This window comes from Kogia breviceps, chromosome X (assembly GCF_026419965.1).
Source record: "Kogia breviceps isolate mKogBre1 chromosome X, mKogBre1 haplotype 1, whole genome shotgun sequence".
NCBI classification, from domain to species: Eukaryota; Metazoa; Chordata; class Mammalia; order Artiodactyla; family Physeteridae; genus Kogia; species Kogia breviceps.
The window spans coordinates 80043820-80064106 of NC_081330.1; the positions used below are offsets into that span (position 1 = coordinate 80043820).

The following is a 20287-nucleotide window of genomic DNA, read 5'->3' on the forward strand; positions in this document are numbered from 1 at the left end:
TACCCCACCATCCACCATGCCTGAGTGAGCCAGAGCCACCTAATCAGTTGCTCCTTTAACCACGTCCTGTCTGAGTGAAGAACAGATGTCCTCAGCTGACGTACATGTGGAGGCAAAGCCAAATCCAAAGCTGAACCCCAGGAGCTGTGCAAACAAAGAAGAGAAAGGGAAATCTCTCTCAACAGCCTCAGGAGCAGTGGATTAAATCTCCACAATCAACTTGCCGTTCACTGCATCTGTGGAATACCTGAATAAACAAGGAATCATACCAAAATTAAGGTGGTGGACTTTGGGAGAAATGATTATTTGGGAGAAATATATTATTTTTTTCCTTTTTCTCTTTTTGTGAGTGAGCATACGTATGCTTCGTTGTGTGATTTTGTCTGTATAACATTGCTTTTACCATTTGTACTAGGGTCTCTCTGTCCGTTTTATTTGTTTTGGGTTTTTTTAGTATACTTTTTAGTGCTTGTTATCATTGGTGGATTTCTTTTTGGTTTGGTTGCTCTCTTTCTTTCGCTTTTATTTTCTTTTTTAATTACTATTTCATTTTTGTTTTTAATAATTATTTTTTATTTTAATAACTTTATTATTTTTTCTCCCTTTTCCTCTGAACCATGTGGCTGACAGGATCTTGGTGCTCCAGCCGGGTGTCATGCCTGTACCTCTGAGGTGGGAGACCCAAGTTCAGGACATTGGTCCACAAGAGACCTCCTGGCTCCAGGTAATATCAAATGGTAAAAGCTCTCCCAGAGTTCTCTATCTCAATGCTAAGACCCAGCTCCACTCAACGACCAGCAAGCAACAGCACTGGACACCCTATACCAAATAACTAGCAAGACAGGAACACAACACCACCTGTTAGCAGAGAGACTGCCTAAAATCATAATAAAGTCACAGACACTCCAAAACATACCACTGGACATGGGCCTGCCCACCAGAAAGAAAAGACCCAGCCTCATCCAACAGAACACAGGCACTAGTCCCCTCCACCAGGAAGCCTACACAACACACTGAGACAAACTTAGCTACGGGGGACAGATACCAAAAACAACGAGAACTACAATCCTGCAGTCTGTGAAATGGGGACCCCCAAAACAGTAAGTTAAACAAAATAAGAAGACAGATAAACAAAAAGCAGATGAAACAGCAAGGTAAAAACCCACCAAAGAAAAAAAAATGAGGAAATAGGCAGTCTACTGAAAAATAATTCAGAATAATGATAGCAAAGATGATCCAAGATCTTGGAAATAGAATGGAGAAAATACAACAAATGTTTAACAAGGACCAAGAAGAACTAAAGAGCAAACAAACAGTGATGAACAACAAAATAAATGAAATTTAAAACTCTCTAGAAGGAATCAATAGCAGAATAACTGAGGCAGAGAACAGGTAAGTGACCTGGAAGATAAAATAGTGGAAATAATTTCCACAGAGCAGAATACAGAAAAAAGAATGAAAAGAATTGAGGACAGTCTCAGACACCTCTGGGAAAATATTAAATGCACCAACATTCAAATTATAGGGGGCCCAGAAGAAGAAGAGAAAAAGAGAGACTGAGAAAATTGTTGAAGAGATTCGAGTTGAAACCTTCCCTAATATGGGAAAGGAAATAGTTAATCGAATCCAAAAAACACAGAGAGTCGGATACAGGATAAATCCAAGGAGAAATATGCCAAGACACATATTACTCTAACTATCAAAAATTAAATACAAAGAAAAAATACTAAAGGTGGCAAGGGAATAGCAACAAATAACATACAAGGGAATCCCCATAAGGTTAACAGCTAATCTTTCACCAGAAACTCTGCAAGCCAGAAGGGAGTGTCAGGACATATGTAAAGTGATGAAAGGGAAAAAACTACAAACAATATTACTCTACAGAGCAAAAATCTCATTCAGATTCAATGGAGAAATTAAAACCTTTACAGACAAGCAAAAGCTGAGAGAATTCACACCACCAAACCAGCTTTACAACAAAGGCTGAAGGAATTTCTTTAGGCAGGAAACACAAGAGAGGAAAAGACCTAGAATAACAAACCCAAAACAATTAAGAAAATGGTAATAGGAATATACATATAGATAATTACCTTAAATGTAAATGGATTAAATGATGCTCCAACCAAAAGACATTGACTGACTGAATGGATACAAAAACAAGACCTGTATATATGCTATCTACATGAGACCCACTTCAGACCTAGGGACACATAAAGACTGAAAGTGAGAGGATGGAAAAAACATATTCCATTTACATGGAAATAAAAAAAAGCTAGAGTAGCAATTCTCTTGTCAGACCAAATAGACTTTAAAATAAAGACTATTACAAGACACAAAGAAGGAGACTACATAATGATCAAGGGATCAATCCAAGAAGAAGATATAATAATAGTAAAATGTATGCAGCCAACATAAGAGCACCTCAATACATAAGGCAAATGCTAACAGCCATAGAAGGGGAAATCAACATTAACACAGTCATAATAGGGGACTTCAACACCCCACTTTTACAAATGGACAGACAATCCCAAATGAAAATACATAAGGAAACAGAGCTTTAAATGATACATTAAAAATGATGGGCTTAATTGATATTTATAGGACATTCCATCCCAAAACAACAGAATACACTCTCTTCTCAAGTGGTCATGGAGCATTCTCCAAGATAGATCATATCATGGGTCAGAAATCAAGCCTTAGCAAATTTAAGAAAATTGAACTCTTATCAAGTTTCTTTTCGGACCACAATGGTATGAGACTAGATATCAATTACAGGAAAAAAATCTGTAAAAACTACAAACACATGGAGCCTAAACAATACACTACTTAATAACCAAGAGATCCCTGAAGAAATCAAAGAGGAAATGAAAAAATACCTAGGAAAAAATGACAATGAAAACACGATGAGCCAAAACCTATGGGATGCAGAAAAAGCAGTTCTAGGAGGGAAGTTTACAGCAATAAAATCCTACTTCAAGGAACAAGAAACATTTCAAATAAACAACCTAACCTTACACTTGAAGCAATTAGAGAAAGAAGAACAGAAAACCCCAAAGTTACCAGAAGGAAAGAAATCATAAATATGAGCTCAGAAATATGAAAAAGAAATGAAGGAAACAATACCAAAGATCAATAAAAGTAAAAGCTGTTTCTCTGAGAAGATAAACAAAATTGCTAAACCATTAGCCAGACTCATGAAGAAAAAAAAGGGAGAAAACTCAAATCAATAGAATTAGAAATGAAAAAGGAGAAGTAACAACTGACTGCAGCAATACAAAGGATCATGAGAGATTACTAAAAGCAACTATATGCCAATAAAATGGACAACCTGAAAGAAATGGATACATTCTTAGAAATGCACAACCTGCCGGACTGAACCAGGAAGAAATAGAAAATATAAACAGACCAATCACAAGCACTGAAATTGAGGCTGTGATTTAAAATATTCCAACAAACAAAAGCCCAGGACCATACGGCTTCACAGGCGAATTCTATCAAACATTTAGAAGAGCTAACACCTATCCTTCTTAAACACTTCCATAACATAGAAGAGGGAGGAACACTCCCAAATTCATTCTATTATGTCACCATCACCCTGATACCAAAACCAGACAAAGATGTCACAGAGAAAGAACACTACAGGCCAATGTCACTGATGAACATAGATGCAAAAGGCCTCAACAAAATACTAGCAAACAGAATCCAAGAGCACATTAGAAGGATCATACACCATGATCAAGTGGGGTTTATCCCAGGAATGCAAGGATTCCTCAGTATACGCAAATCAATCCATGTGATATATCATATTAACAAATTGAAGGATAAAAACCATACGATCATCTCAATAGACGCAGAAAAAGCTTTCAACAAAATTCAACACCCATTTATGATAGAAAGCTTCCAGAAAGTAGGCACAGAGGGAACTTACCTCAACATAATAAAGGCCATATATCAAACCCATAGCTAACATCATTCTCAATGGTGAAAAACTGAAACCATTTCCACTAAGATCAGGAACAAGACAAGGTTGCCCACTCTCACCAGTATTATTCAACATAGTTTTGGAAGTTTTAGCCACAGCAATCAGGGAAGAAAAAGAAATAAAAGGAATCCAAATCAGAAAAGAAGTAGTAAAGCTGTCACTGCAGATGTCATGATACTATACATAGAGAATTCTAAATAGGCTATCAGAAAACTACTAGAGCTAATCAATGAATTTGGTAAAGTAGCATGATACAAAATTAATGCACCGAAATCTCTTGCATTCCTATAAACTAATGAAAAATCTGAAAGAGAAATTAAGGAAACACTCCCATTTACCTTTGCAACAAAAAGAATAAAATACCTAGGAATAAATGTACCCTAGGAGAAAAAAGACCTGTATATAGAAAACTATAAGACACTGATGAAAGAAATTAGAGATGATACAAAGTGATGGAGAGATATACAATGTTCTTGGATTGGATTAATCAACATTGTGAAAATGACTATACTACGCAAAGTAATCTACAGTTTCAATGCAATCCCTATTAATATAACAATGGCATTTTCACAGAACTAGAACCAAAAATTTTACAATTTTTATGGAAATACAAAAGACCCTGAATAGCCAAAGCAATCTTGAGAAAGAAAAATGGAGCTGGATGAATCAGGCTCCCTGACTTCAGGCTATACTACAAAGCTACAACAATCAAGCCAGTATGGTACTGGCACAAAAACAGAAATATAGATCAATGGAACAGGATAGAAAGCACAGAGATAAACCCACACACATATAGTCACCTTATCTTTGATAAAGGATGGAAGGATATACAGTGGAGAAAAGACAGCCTCTTCAATAAGTGGTGCTGGGAAAACTGGACATCCACCTGTACAAGTATGAAATTAGAACACTCCCTAACACCATACACAAAAACAAACTCAATATGGATTAAAGACCTAAATGTAAGGCCAGACACTATAAAACTCTTTTTAGAGGAAAACATAGGCAGAACACTCTATGTCATAAATCACAGCAAGATCCTTTGTGACCCACCTCCTAGAGAAATGGTAATAAAAACATAAATAAACAAATGGGACTTAATGAAAATTAAAGACTTTTGCACAGCAAAGAAAACCATAAATAAGATGAAAAGATAAGTATCAGAATGGGAGAAATATTTGCAAATGAAGCAACTGACAAAGGATTAATCTCCAAAACATACAAGCAGCTCATGCAGCTCAATATCAAATAAAGAAACATCCCAATGCAAAACTGGGCAGAAGACCTAAAAAGACATTTCTCCAAAAAAGATATACAGATTGCCAACAAACACATGAAAGAATGCTCAAAATCACTAATCATTAGCGAAATGCCAATCGATACTAAAATGAGGTATCACCTCACAGGAGTCAGAATGGCCTTCTTCAAAAATCTACAAACAATAAATGCTGGAGAGGGTGTGGAGAAAAGGGAAACCTAGAGCACTGTTGGTGGGAATGTAAATCGATACAGCCACTATGGAGAATTGTATGGAGGTTCCTTAGAAAACTAAAAATAGAACTACCATATGACCCAGCAATCCCACTACTGGGCATATACCCTGAGAAAACCATAATTCAAAAAGAGACATGTACCACAATGTTCATTGCAGCACTATTTACAATAACCAGGACATGGAAGCAACCTAGTTGTCCATCGACAGATGAATGGATAAAGAAGTTGTGGCACATATATACAATGGAATATTACTCAGCCATAAAAAGAAGTGAAATTGAGTTGTTTGTAGTTAGGTGTATGGGCCTAGAGTCTGTCATACATAGTGAAGTAAGTCAGAAAGAGAAAAACAAATACCCTTTGCTAACACATATGTATGGAATCTAAAAAAAATGTTCTGATGAACTTAGGGGCAGGACAGGAATAAATATGCAGATGTAGAGAATGGTCTTGAGGACACGGGGACTGGGATGGATAAGCTGGAATGAAGTGAGAGAGTAACATTGACATATATACACTACCAAATGTAAAATAGATAGCTAGTGGGAAGCAGCCGCATAGCACAGGGAGATCAGCTCGGTGCTTTGTGACCACCTAGAGGGGTGGAATAGGAAGGGTGGGAGGGAGACACAAGAGGGAGGGGATATGGTGATATATGTATACATTTATCTGATTCACTTTGTTATACAGCAGAAACAAATACAACATTGTAAAGCAATTATACTCCCATAAAGATGTTTAAAACTGTGCTTCTTTCCTTGCTGTGGGGGGACTTGCACATGTGTCACCATGATTACAGACCCCAAATTACAATTCTCTGCTGATCTTGAAGAAAGCTATTTTTTCTGGAGAAATATTTGGCAGTCTATTTAGTTTAGGTCAACACAAACTTAAATGCATATTACTAAGTGCAAGAAGCCAATCTGAAAAGGCTACGTATTGTATGACTCTAACTATATGTCATTCTAAAAAAGGCAAAACTTTGGAGACAATAAAAAGGTCAGTGTTGCCTGAGCTTGGATGGGGATGGGATGAATAGGTGGAGCACAGAGTACTTATGAGGCAATGAAAATATTCTGTATGATACTATAATGATGGATACATATCATTATACATTTGTCCAAACCCATAGAATGTACAACACCGAGCAGCATGAACTCTAATGCAAACTATGGACTTAGGGTGATTACAATGTGTTGATGTAGGTTCATGAATTGTTAATAGCCCACTCTGGTGGGGGATGTTGATAAAGCAGAAGGCTATTTGTGCATAGGGGTGGGGCATATGGGAAATCTATCTGCCTCCTCTCAATTTTGCTGTGAACATAAAACAATACATAAAACAGAACATAAAACAAAAATGTTTTTAATGTGAGTAAAATGGTAAATATATATTCACAATAAAATAATTGATTAATTGTAAAAGTGAATGCTATGAACAGCTTCACACTTATAAATATGAAAATTTAGAGAAAATTCACCTTCAAAACCCACAAACTACTGAAACTTTAATGAAGATGAAGTATCTGATATGAATAGTTCTATACCCATTAAAGAACTGCAATTCATTATGTAAAAACTCCCCTCCCCCCAAAAATCTCGATGCCCAGATGGTTTCACTGAAGAATTCTACCAAACATTTAAAGAATTAATGCTAATCTTATGGATTTACACAATCTCTTCCAGAAACAGAAGAAAAGAGTAGACTTCTAAACTCATTTTGTGAGGTCTGTATTACCCTGATACAAAAATCAGAGAGAAAAAAAAAATCTACACACCAATATTTCTCATCAACTTAAACATAAAATTTCTTGCCAAAACATTAGCAAACCTAATCCCACAATGCACTAAAAAAAAAAGTATACACCATTACCAAGTGGAATTTATTCCAAGGATGAAAGGCTGATTCAACATTTCAAAATCAATGAGCATAATCCACCATAGGAACAGGTTAAAGAAGAAAACTTACATGACCACATCTATTGATGCAGTAAAAGCATTTAACAAAATCCAACATCCATTCCTGATATAAACTCTCAGTGAAATATGAATAGAATCAAATTTCGTGAACCTAGGTTTTTGTCTATAAAACAACGGGCATCTATAAAAAACCTACAGTTAACATCATACCTAATGATGAAAGACTAAATGCTTCCCCCCAAGACTGGGAAAAAGCAAAGACGTCCACTCTCACCACTCTTATTCAATATATTTTTGGAAGTTCTAGCCACTGCAAAAGGCAAGGAAAGGAAATAAGGCATTCAGATTGGAAAGCAAGAAATAAAGCTGTCCCTATTTGCAGATGACATGATTGACTATATAGAAATTCCCAAGGAATATACAAAAACAAAAACACTGGAACTAGTGAAGTCAGCACTGTGGCAAGATATAAAATCAATATACACACACACAAAATCAAATTTCTACATGAACACATGGAAACTGAAATCAAAACCCAATGTAATTTAAATTTATCCAAAGAAATTCATATACATAGGTATACACTTAACAAAATATGTACATGATACCTATGCTGAAAACTACAAAATGTGATGAAAGAAATTAAGGACTTAAATAAATGTAAAAACATACCATGGGGCTTCCCTGGTGGCGCAATTGTTGAGAATCTGCCTGCCGATGCAGAGGACACGGGTTCGTGCCCCGGTCCAGGAGGTTCCCATATGCCACAGAGCGGCTGGGCCCGTGAGCCATGGCCGCTGGGCCTGCACGTCCGGAGCCTGTGCTCCGCAACAGGAGAGGCCACAACAGTGAGAGGCCCGCATACCACGAAAAAAAAAGAAAAGAAAACATACCATGTTCAGAGAAAGACAAATATCATATGATATCAGTTAAATGTGGAATCTAAAAAAAGGGTACAAGTGAACTTATCTACAAAATAGAAATAGAGTTACAGATGTAGAAAACAAACTTTTGGTTACCAGGGAGGAAAGTGGGGGGAGATGAGGGATAAATTGGGAGATTGGGATTGACATATACACACTACTATATAAAAAATAGATAACTAATCATAACCTACTGTATAGCACAGGGAACTCTACTCAAGACCCTGTAATGGCCTATATGGGAAAATAATCTTAAAAAGAGTGGATATGTGTATATGTATAACTGATTCACTTTGCTGTACAGCAGAAACTAATACAACATTGTATACAAATTGACTATACTCCAATAACAATTAAAAAAATAAAACATACCATGTGCATGGGTTCAACACAGTAAAGCAGTCAATTCTCCTGAACTTGTTATATAGATTTAACACAATTTCTACCAAAATCTCATCAAGTTTTTTTTTTTTTGTAGACATAGGCAAGCTTATTCTAAAAGGTATATTAAAAGTCACAGGCCCTAGTATAGCTAAAGGAATCCTGACATGGAAGAGTAAAGTGGGAGTAATCACTTTAGGGTTAGGGTTAGGGTAATCACTTTACTCAATAAGGCCTATGATATTACTAGAGTGATAAAGACCTGTGCACAGATGTTCTTAGAAGCCTTATTCTTACTAGCCAAATACTACATAAAATCCAGATGTCCTTCACTGGGTCAATGGTTAAAAAAATCATGGTACATACATACCACAAAAACAAAAACTTGATACAGGCAACAACTTGGATGAGTCCCAAGGGCATGCTGGAAGAAAAAAAGCTACTTTCAAAAGGTATGGTTTTAGGACTTCCCTAGTGGCGCAGTGGTTAAGAATCCGCCTGCCAATGCAGGGGACACAGGTTCGATCCCCGGTCCAGGAAGAGCCCACATGCTGCAGAGAACTAAGCCTGTGCACCTCAACTACTGAGCCTGTTCTCTAGAGACCCTGAGCCACAGCTACCAAGCTCATGTGCCACAACTACTGAAGCTTGCACTTAGAGCCTGTGCTCCACAATGAGATGCCACCGCAATGAGAAGCCCACACACCGCAATGAAGGGTAGCCCCAGCTCACTGCAACTAGAGAAAGCCTGCGTGCAGCAACGAAGACCCAACGCAGCCAAAAATAAATAAAATTTTTTAAAAAGTCAAATAGAGACATGGAAAATATTTTTTAAGAAAAGTATGGTTTCATTTATATAATTTTGAAATGCCAACATTATAGAAATGGAAAAGAGATTAGATGTTGCCAGGGGTTACAGACCAAGGAGGGAGAGTGGGAAATGAATGGATATGGCTATAAAAAGTAAATCTGAGGTATCTTTATTGTGATAGAACTATTCTGTATATTGTCTGTGGTGGTATGTGCAAGAGCGTACTATGTGATAAAATTGTACAGAAGTAAACACACCCACCCACACACATGACTACTTGGGAAATCTGAATCAGATAAGTGGATTGTATCAATGTCAATATCCTACTTGTGGCACTGCATTGTCTTGCAAAATTCTACTACTGGAGGAAATAGTAAAGTCTACAGGGGATCTCTGTATTATTTTTATAACTGTGTGTTAATATACAATTATCTCCAAAATTTTCTATTAAAAAATCCTATGAATCTTTTTTTTCAAGAATAATACTGCATCATAATAGCTTGTTTATTGGCTGCTAATCAGATTTGCATGAAACCTCATAATAAACAGTTACAGGCCACTGGTTTAAACTGAGGTGAAGCAGGTATGCTTTTTGATGTTTCTGATAGTCAGAGTCATTGATCACACTGAGACACACTTGACACTTTCCTAGGAAGTCATCTGACCTCCTGTGAACTCCCTGGTGCTGTTAACGTGTAAGCAGGCTGCATGACCACTTCATGAGTGTGGTAGACAATACTTGGGAAGTGATTGGATAGATACCAGCTTGAAATAAATAGTTGAAGGAGCTGAGCTGTTTTCACTGAGATAGAGGGCTGTTTTGGGGCAAGGAAAGTAACTGTGTTCTCTGAGGTCCTAAGGGTAAATGAAGATCGGATCAGCAGTTGACCTTAGGGATGCTTTATAGATGCAGATATAGGCTTAGCAGAAAGAAGGACTAACTGAGCTGTCCAATAATGAGATGTGTTACTTCTGGATGTAGAGAATGTCCTATTATTGGAAGCATTTAAGGAGAAGTCATTGAACATCTCTCAGAAATGTGGAAATTTCCTTTCAATGTGCAGATTCTAACACCAAAGTAATCATGTGAAACAGGGCTGCCAGTGCTTTATCCCAACACATATCTCATTCCCTCACTGGCTTTTGTTTTTTCCTGACTGGAACCTTCTCTTCCTTGATGACTGGAAGGGAAAGAAAGGGACTCTGAGGTCTTGGGATCAATGTTCTATATAGACTGGAATCTCTTTGCAGGAAAATTCAAGTTACTATTGGTTTTGGTGGATGAACCATAGAACCCTGAGGTAACCCCCCAGACTAATCAGGGAGATTGACAAGGACACAAGATAACCATAGGCAGCTTTTAGTTCTGGTATTTTTGCATTATGAGAAATACAATTGTTTTCATGTCTGTTTTTCCTAATAAACTCTGAACTCTTTCAGGGATACTATATTTTACATTTTTTTGTGTTCTTCCTGCATTTAGAACCTTACACATAGTGGCTTCTTGATAGTTTCTCCATAAAGTGTTTCTCAGACATGATCAGATGGTTTGTGATGTAGTTTGTATACCAAATGTTAGGCTGGCATTTCCTCCCAGAGGGAAGAGAGAGCTGGCTTCCACTTTCTTTTGGGTGACATCTAAAGTAGATAATGTGACTATTTCTAAATGTAGCTCCCTACCACTTCCTTCATTTCATGGCAACGAGGGAGCTAAAACAATACATTTAAGACCTGAGCTTTTGACAACGTTCCTAGTGCTGGACACATGAATCTGGTTTGATACCTTAGGTGTGAGAAGAGTGAAGAGGCTGTGGGTATTTTCTTCAAGCTGAGCCTGGTAGGTTTGTGGACTGAGGAGGCATTTATAAATGATCAGGCCTTCTAAATTTTAGAAAACCTTGTTGATATATGTACCAGTATGGAGGTCTTTGCTTCCCACCATCCTCCTCACTCTTGGGAGTGGGGGCATTGGGGTGGGAGAGGGAGAGAGAAATATGTTGCTGGTCCTTCAAAAAAGGAAAAAGGAAATCCAGAGTGGCTAAGTTAGGTAGAGAAAAAGAAGAAGCCTGAGCCAGAGGAAGGTGTGCTAAGGGAGACCAGGCCTTCTCAGGCCCCTTGGTGAAAGGATGAGAACACTCACAGCACAGGAGTCTGGCCTTGTAGCCCATATGAATGGTGGGGAGGGGTACCCTAGGACACACTAGGAGCCTGAGTCCTGGCCCAGCCAGACACCTGCCTGTCAGTCCTTCCAGGCCTTCCCCGAGGATGGTTCTCCTCTCACTGGGATCTCTCCCAGTATGGCATTAGTAAGATAATACGGCCCTGGGAGGGAGGGTGGAGGGTAACCTAAAATTAGCCCTCTGGATCTGTTCAGCCAGCCTTTAGGCTGTGTTGTTAACAGTGGAAACTGAGGCCCCTGCCTGCACCAGCCCCCGGGGAAGTAAGGGGCTCCCCTTGGAGGGGCCACCAGGGCCCAGTGCTTCGCAGACGGGTAGGGGCAGCCCGGTGAGTACCTGGCGCCTAGGACGCGATGATGCTGTCAGGGACGAGTGAACCCTAAGGGCTGCCAGCCAGTGGACCTGTGATCACCACCCTTAGTAGTCTGTTCCACTGGGTCTGGTTTCTGGGGGTGCTTTGGAGGTTAGTGTGGAAACGTTCCCGCAGAGGGAAGAATGGTTTCCTGCCGCATCTGTCCCAGGAAACTGTGTCTGCCTAGGCTCTGGGGTTCAAATGGGCCTACTTCTTGAGGGAAATTGCTGCAGTTATGCAATACAGGGAGGGTGAAGTTTTGTCTTTGTATCCCTGTGTAGTATTTGTGAGTCTGTGTGTGGATGCAACAGGGTGGGCTCAGGGCAGAAGGGCAGAGCTCCTCAGTGTGTGTGTGTGGGGGGGGGAAAGATGAGTATTAAAAATAGTCTACTAATGCCTGGCAGACTCTTCTAGGGCCCACTGAAACCAGCCACTCTCCCATAGGTGTTCTTAACCTAGATTCACAGACACCCCCCCCAAGAGGGCCTTAGATAGAATTCAAAGGGTCCAAAAATACAGATGGGGCAAACAATCACCTTTATGTCCCCCTAATCTCTAACTGAAATTTACCATTTCCTTCAAGGATGAATGCAGGCAGCAAATAGCAATAGTATTACTAGTTCCTGTAACTTGGTCACCAGAAGAAATCATAGATGTTCCCTATCATATTACAGTTGTGGCAGAGATCTGGACATGCAATTTATGCTCATAATCACTTAGAAATTATTAGTAGATTTTGTTATTTAATGTGCTAGTAAAGAACTTCTATTACTATATCATGCAGTTTTAAAAATATTTTGATAGCTGTATTTCAATATAGTTGGTTTCCTTTAATTCTATATACTTTATGTATTAAAAATCATTCTGAGAGGGGACCAGAGACTTATTCAGATTTTCAGGGGCCAATGCCACCAAAAATGGGTTTAAAATCCCTGCACTTTGGGGATCAGGACGAGGATCCTTGCACAGAATAGTCACACATAGAAACTCTTTGATTAATAAACCACAGTACGGTGAGATTAGACAAAAGATGAGTTAGGTTTTTTTATCCTATCTAATGAGATGAGACACAATTCACTCAAGTGCCCAAGGTACCTGGGGTCATGCCTTGTTCTCCCTCTGGAGGCTCACTATATGGGCCCTGCTGTCGGCTCATAGTATGACCTTGGTGAGAGCTTCAGCATTTCCCTTCACACTCCCTTTCCTCTTCATTTCTCTGAACACCACTCCCCCAAATAAAATAGGAGAGAATCCCTACTGGCTGTCAGAAGAAATGACTTGTAAAGCAACCTTCTATGATTGAGATCCTGGAATCCAGTATGACCCTCAAACCTGAGGATCCTGAGAGCTACAATATGACTGCTTGAGGCAAGGGGGAGGGCTATGTGTTTATATTTCAGGTGGCAGTAGAAAGAACAGGATGGGGAATAAGGAAACCTGGATTCTATTTCTGGCTTTGCTATTGCCCTGATGTAAGGCACCTGGCAAATCCCTTACCCTATTGGACTTCAGTTTCCTCATCCACAAAATGAGAATAATATTACCTATTCCACTACGTGAAATAGCTCTGAAAAGCACACGATTATAGATGTGTTCTGAGTTCTTGCTAATGAGACAACTGTCAATAACAGCCATGTGACCTTAGGAAAAAGTATCTGCTCTCCTCTAAAGCATTGGTTTTCCCATCTCTAAATTGAGGAAATTAAATAATTTATTATGTGAATTCCATCTCTGAAGTTATAGAGCATTAACCTCAGGAGGGAGCAACAGCCATAGAAATTAGAGACCTAAGTAATAATAAAAATCATAGTGAAAATAGTTACTGAGTACTACATACAGGTGGTATTCTAAACATTTAAGATGTATTGATATCAACTCATTTAATCCTAACAATAACCCTCTGAGGCAGATACTACTATCATACTATCCTTACAGATGAAGAAATAGGTACAGAGAGATTAAATGATCTGCCCTAGATCACACAACTACTAATTGGTAGAGCTGAGATTGAAGCAGAATCCTAGACCATGTTTTACCACTTCCATATATGGCTTCCCAATCTGCACTGGGAGCAAAACAGACCTATATAGAAGGAGTTACGATATAGTGTGATGACTGCTATAGTACTATTAAGAGCAAAGCAAGGAACTAACCCATCAGAAGGAGTTACATGTGACAGAAGGAAGCATGATGTATATCAACAGCCATCATTTCTCTTCCCTTATCAATGGATATTGGGGTATAAGTAGAGGAGTGGTAGGAAATGAGGCTGAAGATATTGGCCAAGGTTTTCTCATGAAGGACCTGTGAGCCTGGCAAGGCATCTGGGCTATACTCTGAAAGAAAGGGGAGTGATTAAAGGATTTAAAATAGAAGATTGGCATAGAGAGGATTTGTACTTTTAAATGATCACTTTATTAGTAGTTAAAGAAGGATAAATCAAAACCACTGAACATGTAATAGAGTGGCTTAAAAAAACGTGTATACCAAATGTTGGTGAAGATGTGAAGGACTGAACTCTCATACACTTCGGATGGGACAGTAAAATGGTACAGCCACTTTGGAAAACAGTTTGACAGTTTCTTAAAATGTTAAACATACACCTACCATATAATCTATCCATTTCACTCCTAAGTATCTACCCAAAAGAAAAAAACTAGTATGTGTCCATACAGACTTGTGCAGAAATAGCAGCTTTATTTTTAATAGCCAAAAACTGGAAACAATCCAAATACCTATTAATAGATGAAAAAATAAACAAATTGTTGAACATCCATTCAATGGAATACTAATCAGCAATAAAAATAACAGTAATAAAAATGAATAAACTGTTGATACATACAACAAGGATAAATCTCAAGATAATTATTCTGAGTAAAAGAAACATAAAAAAGATTGCTACTGTATAAGTGCATGTACATAAAATTCTAGAAAAAAGCAAACAAACAAGTTTATAGTAACAGAAAGCAGCTCAGTGGCTGACTGGGGACTGAGTGGGAAAGGGGCAGAACAAAGCAGTGCAGGGAAATTTGGGGGGTTGATAGATATATTAATTATATTGATTGTAGTGATAATTTCATTGGTGCATACGTACATCAAAACATTAATTGTAAAAGTTTATATATGTGCAGTTTATTATATGTCAGTTATACCTCAGTAAAGTTGTATAGTGAAAAGCAGGTTATGAAACACTAAGTAAGAGGGTCTATACACTAGATACTACAATATGTAATTGCTGAAAAGAATGAGTTGGTATATGTAGTAATATGGAAATATGTCATGTTACGTTTAAAAAAAGTAAAATGCAGCATTGCATGTAAAAAGTGTGGAGAAATTATTGAAAAGATAAACTAGCTAGGAGACTACCACAACAGTTGATGCAAAAGATGATGGGGGTCTGGATAAAGCACTAGCAATTGGGTTGCCTATAGAGGCCTCTAGGAAGTAAAATCCTAGATTTGATGACCAATTAGATGCGAGTGGAACAATGAGATAAGAGGCCTGACATAAGAGGCCTGACATTAGTCTTGGGCGTTTGGTTTGGCTGACCAGTTGGATGATGAGGAACTGAGATGTGGATCTAGTTTGGTGATGGTGATAGTAGTAGTGGTGGTATGATACTGCTGATTTTGAAGTACCTGAAAGAACTCAGTGAATACATACCTTTTGCTGAAGAGAGCTGGGGGACTTGGAGTGGTAGGCTTGAAATCATCCTGGTAGGCTTGAAATCATCCTGATAAAGGTGAGAGCTACAGCTCTAGATAAAGAGAGAACAAGGGGAACAAAACTATTTCAGGGGAGAAAAATAAGAAGAGTGTGCTGGCCAGGAAGCCAAGGGAAGACTACATAGGAGGAAGTGGTCAGTGGAGACAGATGTCCCAGAAAAGTCAGAAAAAGAAAGAGCTGAGAAACAGCCAGTAGATTTAACCACAAGGATGACTTTTAAAGAAATATCGCAGTGTGTGATTGAGGGTGGGTAGAGACAGACTGCAGAGGGTGGAATTGGAAGTGAGGAAATGGATGGTAGACAACTCTTTGGAGATGTTTGGTGTAAAAGAGAGAGAAGAAAAGAAAGGTAGCTAGAGTAGGACAAAGGACCATAGAAGTGTTATGTTTCCAAAGATGATTGAGGGGGGAGGAGCCAGTGGAGAGGTTGAAGGCACAGAGGAAGCTCACCTTTGAAGATCTAGTATATGGTAGCTTTCTTTCTCTTAACAGCCCCATGAGGTAGGGACTATCATTTCTGTCTTATAAATGAGGAAACTGAATCCCAAAGAAGGGAAGAGACTTTCCCAAAACTTACACAGATAGGAAATAGGGGTGCTGAGTTGCAAACTTAGGTCCGCCTGATTTCTAAAATTATCTTCTTATAATTGGACCCCATAAGTGAATAAATAAAAGACCATATATGGAGTTGATTCTGACTTGTGGTGGGGGAGCTAAAGTTGAGGGAGACCCTACCCACCCATCTCACAATTTACTCTATGAGGTGTGTATTTGAGGTCCCAGGCTAACAAAGAGGGGTGGCGGTAGACAGTGAATAAAAGGAGGTGTGAGGCCCTGAGCCCAGGGCTTCAGTGTATAGGAGAATAGGGAGACTTAACCTCTGAAAACCCTACCATCTTACCCTGATGACATTACCAACTGAGGTGGGTGACTTTGATTTTGAAGCATTAGGAACAGGACTAGAAATGTCAAGGGTTTAGGTTGAGTCAGTCATTGGGCCATGGGTGATATTGTAGGGCCTAGGGATAATGAGGAGAGAAGAGTTGAGGGTTGGGGCAAGGCTTCAGGCTGGGTGGCACAGAGAGGATGGGAAAAGGCTTGACTCAGAGAGATTGGGAAGCCATAGTTTCGAAAGAGATGCTGGCAATCAAAGGGACTCCTGGATTGAAATGGTCCTGGTGGAAAAATTAGTTGTCAACAGAGAGGAGGACTTGTCCTGGAAACCTCAACTATTTCCTACTATCTCTTTGACTGTGTTTTACTTGAAGTCACCTTTTACTTTTACTTGTAATGTCACCTCTTTATTTAATCAGTGAATGCCATTCAACATCCATTTCCTGAGCAACCCTATTGCCTGAAGCATGGGGCCTGAGTCTGAGGGGAGGTCGCATATGAGGGGCTGTGAAGAGGCTGAATCTCATCTAAAAGGTTGAGAAGTAGAGTCGAGGGCCTGCCCCATGATACTGATGTCAGAATGCTCAGGGATGACAGCTTGACACCACAAAACACCATTCTGTTGGCCTAGCAGCTACCAGACCAGAACCACCTCATTAGTCCACACATTCTGAACCAAGGAAGATGTATCTACCAACACCCCAGCCACGATGTAGGCTCTACTGGGAGTGGAGGAATAATAAGATGGAGACAGGGGTCCTCACCCTGGAGTTTACACACTGATGAAGCACAGATAAGTGGAAATGTGATGTGAAAGTTCATAGCTAAAGCCTAGTTGTAATCCTTTGGAATCCCTGAGCAGAGGAGGAGGAGATTAGGGAAGGTTTCCCAGAAGTAGGAGTTTGAAGGGAAAGCAGAAGAGCATATGCAAAAGCACCAGGCTGTGAAATGGCCTGATCTATTTTGGCAGCCATCTCTGGGGTCTGAAATAAGATGGAGTAGGAGTTAGAAGCAAGGGACCCATGAGTGAAGAGCCTGATGGTGAAAGATGGGGGGCAAGCATCCAGGCTTTTGATGGGAGTCCTCAGTCTCTCCTGTTTTCATCATCCACAGATCTGGCATATCCTCCTGCTCATAATGAGAATAGTTCTGCTCCAAGCAGCCAAGGTGAACCTCATGGACATCACCAAAATCTTCTCCCTCCTGCAGCCCGATAAGGAGGAGGAGGACACCGACACGGGGGAGAAGCAGGCTCTCAATCAAGCAGTGTACAACAACGACTCTTATACCTTGGACCAGCTTTTGCGCCAGGAGCGTTATAAACGATTCATCAACAGTAGAAGTGGCTGGGGCATCCCTGGGACACCCTTGCGCTTGGCTGCTTCTTATGGCCACCTTAGCTGCTTGCAGGTCCTCCTGGCACATGGTGCTGATGTTGACAGCTTGGATGTCAAGGCACAGACACCACTTTTTACCGCTGTCAGTCATGGCCATCTGGACTGTGTGCGTGTGCTTTTGCAAGCTGGTGCTTGTCCTGGTGGTAGCATCTACAACAACTGCTCTCCTGTGCTCACAGCTGCCCGTGATGGTGCTGTTGCCATCCTGCAGGAGCTCCTGGGTCATGGTGCAGAGGTCAACATCAAGGCAAAACTACCAGTCTGGGCATCGAACATAGCTTCATGTTCTGGACCCCTCTATTTAGCTGCAGTCTACGGTCACCTTGATTGTTTCCGCCTGCTTTTGCTCCATGGGGCAGACCCTGACTACAACTGTACTGACCAGCACCTACTGACTCGAGTCCCACGGCCCCGCACCCTCCTCGAAATCTGCCTGCACCATAATTGTGAGCCAGAGTACATCCGGCTATTAATTGATTTTGGTGCTAACATCTACCTTCCATCTCTCTCCCTGGACCTGAACTCACAATATGATAAAGGCACTGCATTGCTGCTACAGGCCCGAGGTGAGTGTCAGGCAGACCAGCTCTAATAGGCCTCCTGGCTTGGAAGGCCGAGGACCCCAAACCCCACCCCCCAAGCTAATCCTTCTGGGATGAGTTGGATAAAACACCATCTTCTTCCCTCTCCTGGGGCCCCAGTGGAGAAGAGGTTACAGATTCCTTTTTAGGGAAGTGACCACTAAGATGAAGTAGGGGATATCACTAGCCCGGCTTCTCCTTCTGGCATTGCCCATGACTGTTTTGTGGCCTTGAACATGCCCTCTCTAGGCCTCAGTGTGTCCCCATTCGTACCATGCATTGAGGGCAGGGAGGGGACATTTCTTAGAAGGGAGAGAGCAATTAGGGCTGCAGTAGCCAGGGAAGGATGGATGTAAGCTTGGGTGGGAGAACTACACTGATAATTGCTTCTCATGACCTGTTTTTCCTTCCTGTAGCCACTCCACGGTCACTACTATCACAGGCTCGTTTAGTTATCCACAGAGCCCTGTGCCACGCCAGCCAGCCACAAGCCATCGACCAGCTGGATATTCCCCCTGTGTTGATTAGCTATCTTAAACACCAACTGTAACCTTGCAGCCTGCCCAGAAACACACAATGCCTCCAAAAAACCACCTGGGGACCCAGGTAGCTTGAGGGCACTACAGCTCTACCCATTCGCCTGAAGCTGCTCTCCTGTATTATCCTCCACAATAAAATCCTCAACAAAATAAATCCTGGGGGCTGTTGTGTTGGTGTGGTGGGGGTGATGTGGGAGTTCACAGGGGGAAAGGGTCTGGTTGGCCATGGGGAAGGATTAGAGTGATCTGGCATTCAACAGGCATAGAAGCCTAGCCAATGAAGGAGAAAACTAACCCAATGACCTATACATCCCCACCAAGATCCTTGAGAGAATTTGGAGCTGTAATGTCCTAGAAGCAAGGTCCTGAAGAATTCAGGTAAGTATAAGGGTAGCATCATCTTGCTCAGCTCTGTATCTCCATTGAATCTCTGGCTGCTATTGTTACCGAACCAAACATGGGTCCACAGCCAATCTACTGACATCGGGTTGTGGTGAAGTAAAGGGGCTTCACCCTTTTCAGGGGCTGTTGCCCAATACCTTATTTGAGTCAAGTGACCAAGGAGTCTCCCATTCACTCACCTTGAATCATAGGCTGCAATTACACTAGTCTATTTTATAGTCAAGACCTAACTAGGAAAACAAACTACCAAATATTTGTCACAACGAATTTAACACAAAGAAGAAATTGGTTACATAGGTGATAGGCAGAGAATCTAAGAAGGATAGGAAGTTAACCCAGAGTTTAGTGACAGCAGGAGGCCAACATCACCCTTAGGTTGGAAAGGTGAGGGAGGAAGTATGTCCAGACTCTAGGGACAGGGGTCACCTGATAGAAAGTAGAATCACAGGCTTATCATGGGTATCCAAACAAGAGAAAAGGAAGAAATACCCTCTTCTTTCTCTCATTCTTGTCCTTCAATCTGCTTTCAATGTCTGTCTCACTGAGGAAAACTAGATGTCAACTAATATGAGAGCCTGGGAAACACAGTTTGCAGTGGTTAGTCTTCCTAACTGGTCCAGGTAACCTGGGCCTGGACCAGCACAGATAACCACCCAAATCCAGATCCAGGCACCTTCAATTGTGCTAAATCTTCATCTTTCCACAGTAC

General features: G+C 40.4%; 1 protein-coding gene across 2 annotated transcripts; it reads left to right on the forward strand.

Moving 5' to 3' along the window:
- Positions 1-665: 665 nt before the first annotated feature.
- ASB12 (ankyrin repeat and SOCS box containing 12) lies at positions 666-19330 on the forward strand. Of its 2 annotated transcripts, none has more exons than XM_067023273.1 (3): positions 666-724; positions 17773-18622; positions 19054-19330. In XM_067023273.1, exons 2-3 carry the CDS (start codon positions 17797-17799, stop codon positions 19185-19187), a joined length of 960 nt encoding a protein of 319 aa, XP_066879374.1. In that variant the 5' UTR covers positions 666-724; positions 17773-17796; the 3' UTR covers positions 19188-19330. The 2 variants fall into 2 exon arrangements, with proteins under 2 accessions (XP_066879374.1, XP_058906991.1); XM_059051008.2 differs by lacking the exon at positions 666-724 and adding an exon at positions 11881-12015.
- The last annotated feature ends 957 nt before the right edge of the window (positions 19331-20287 follow it).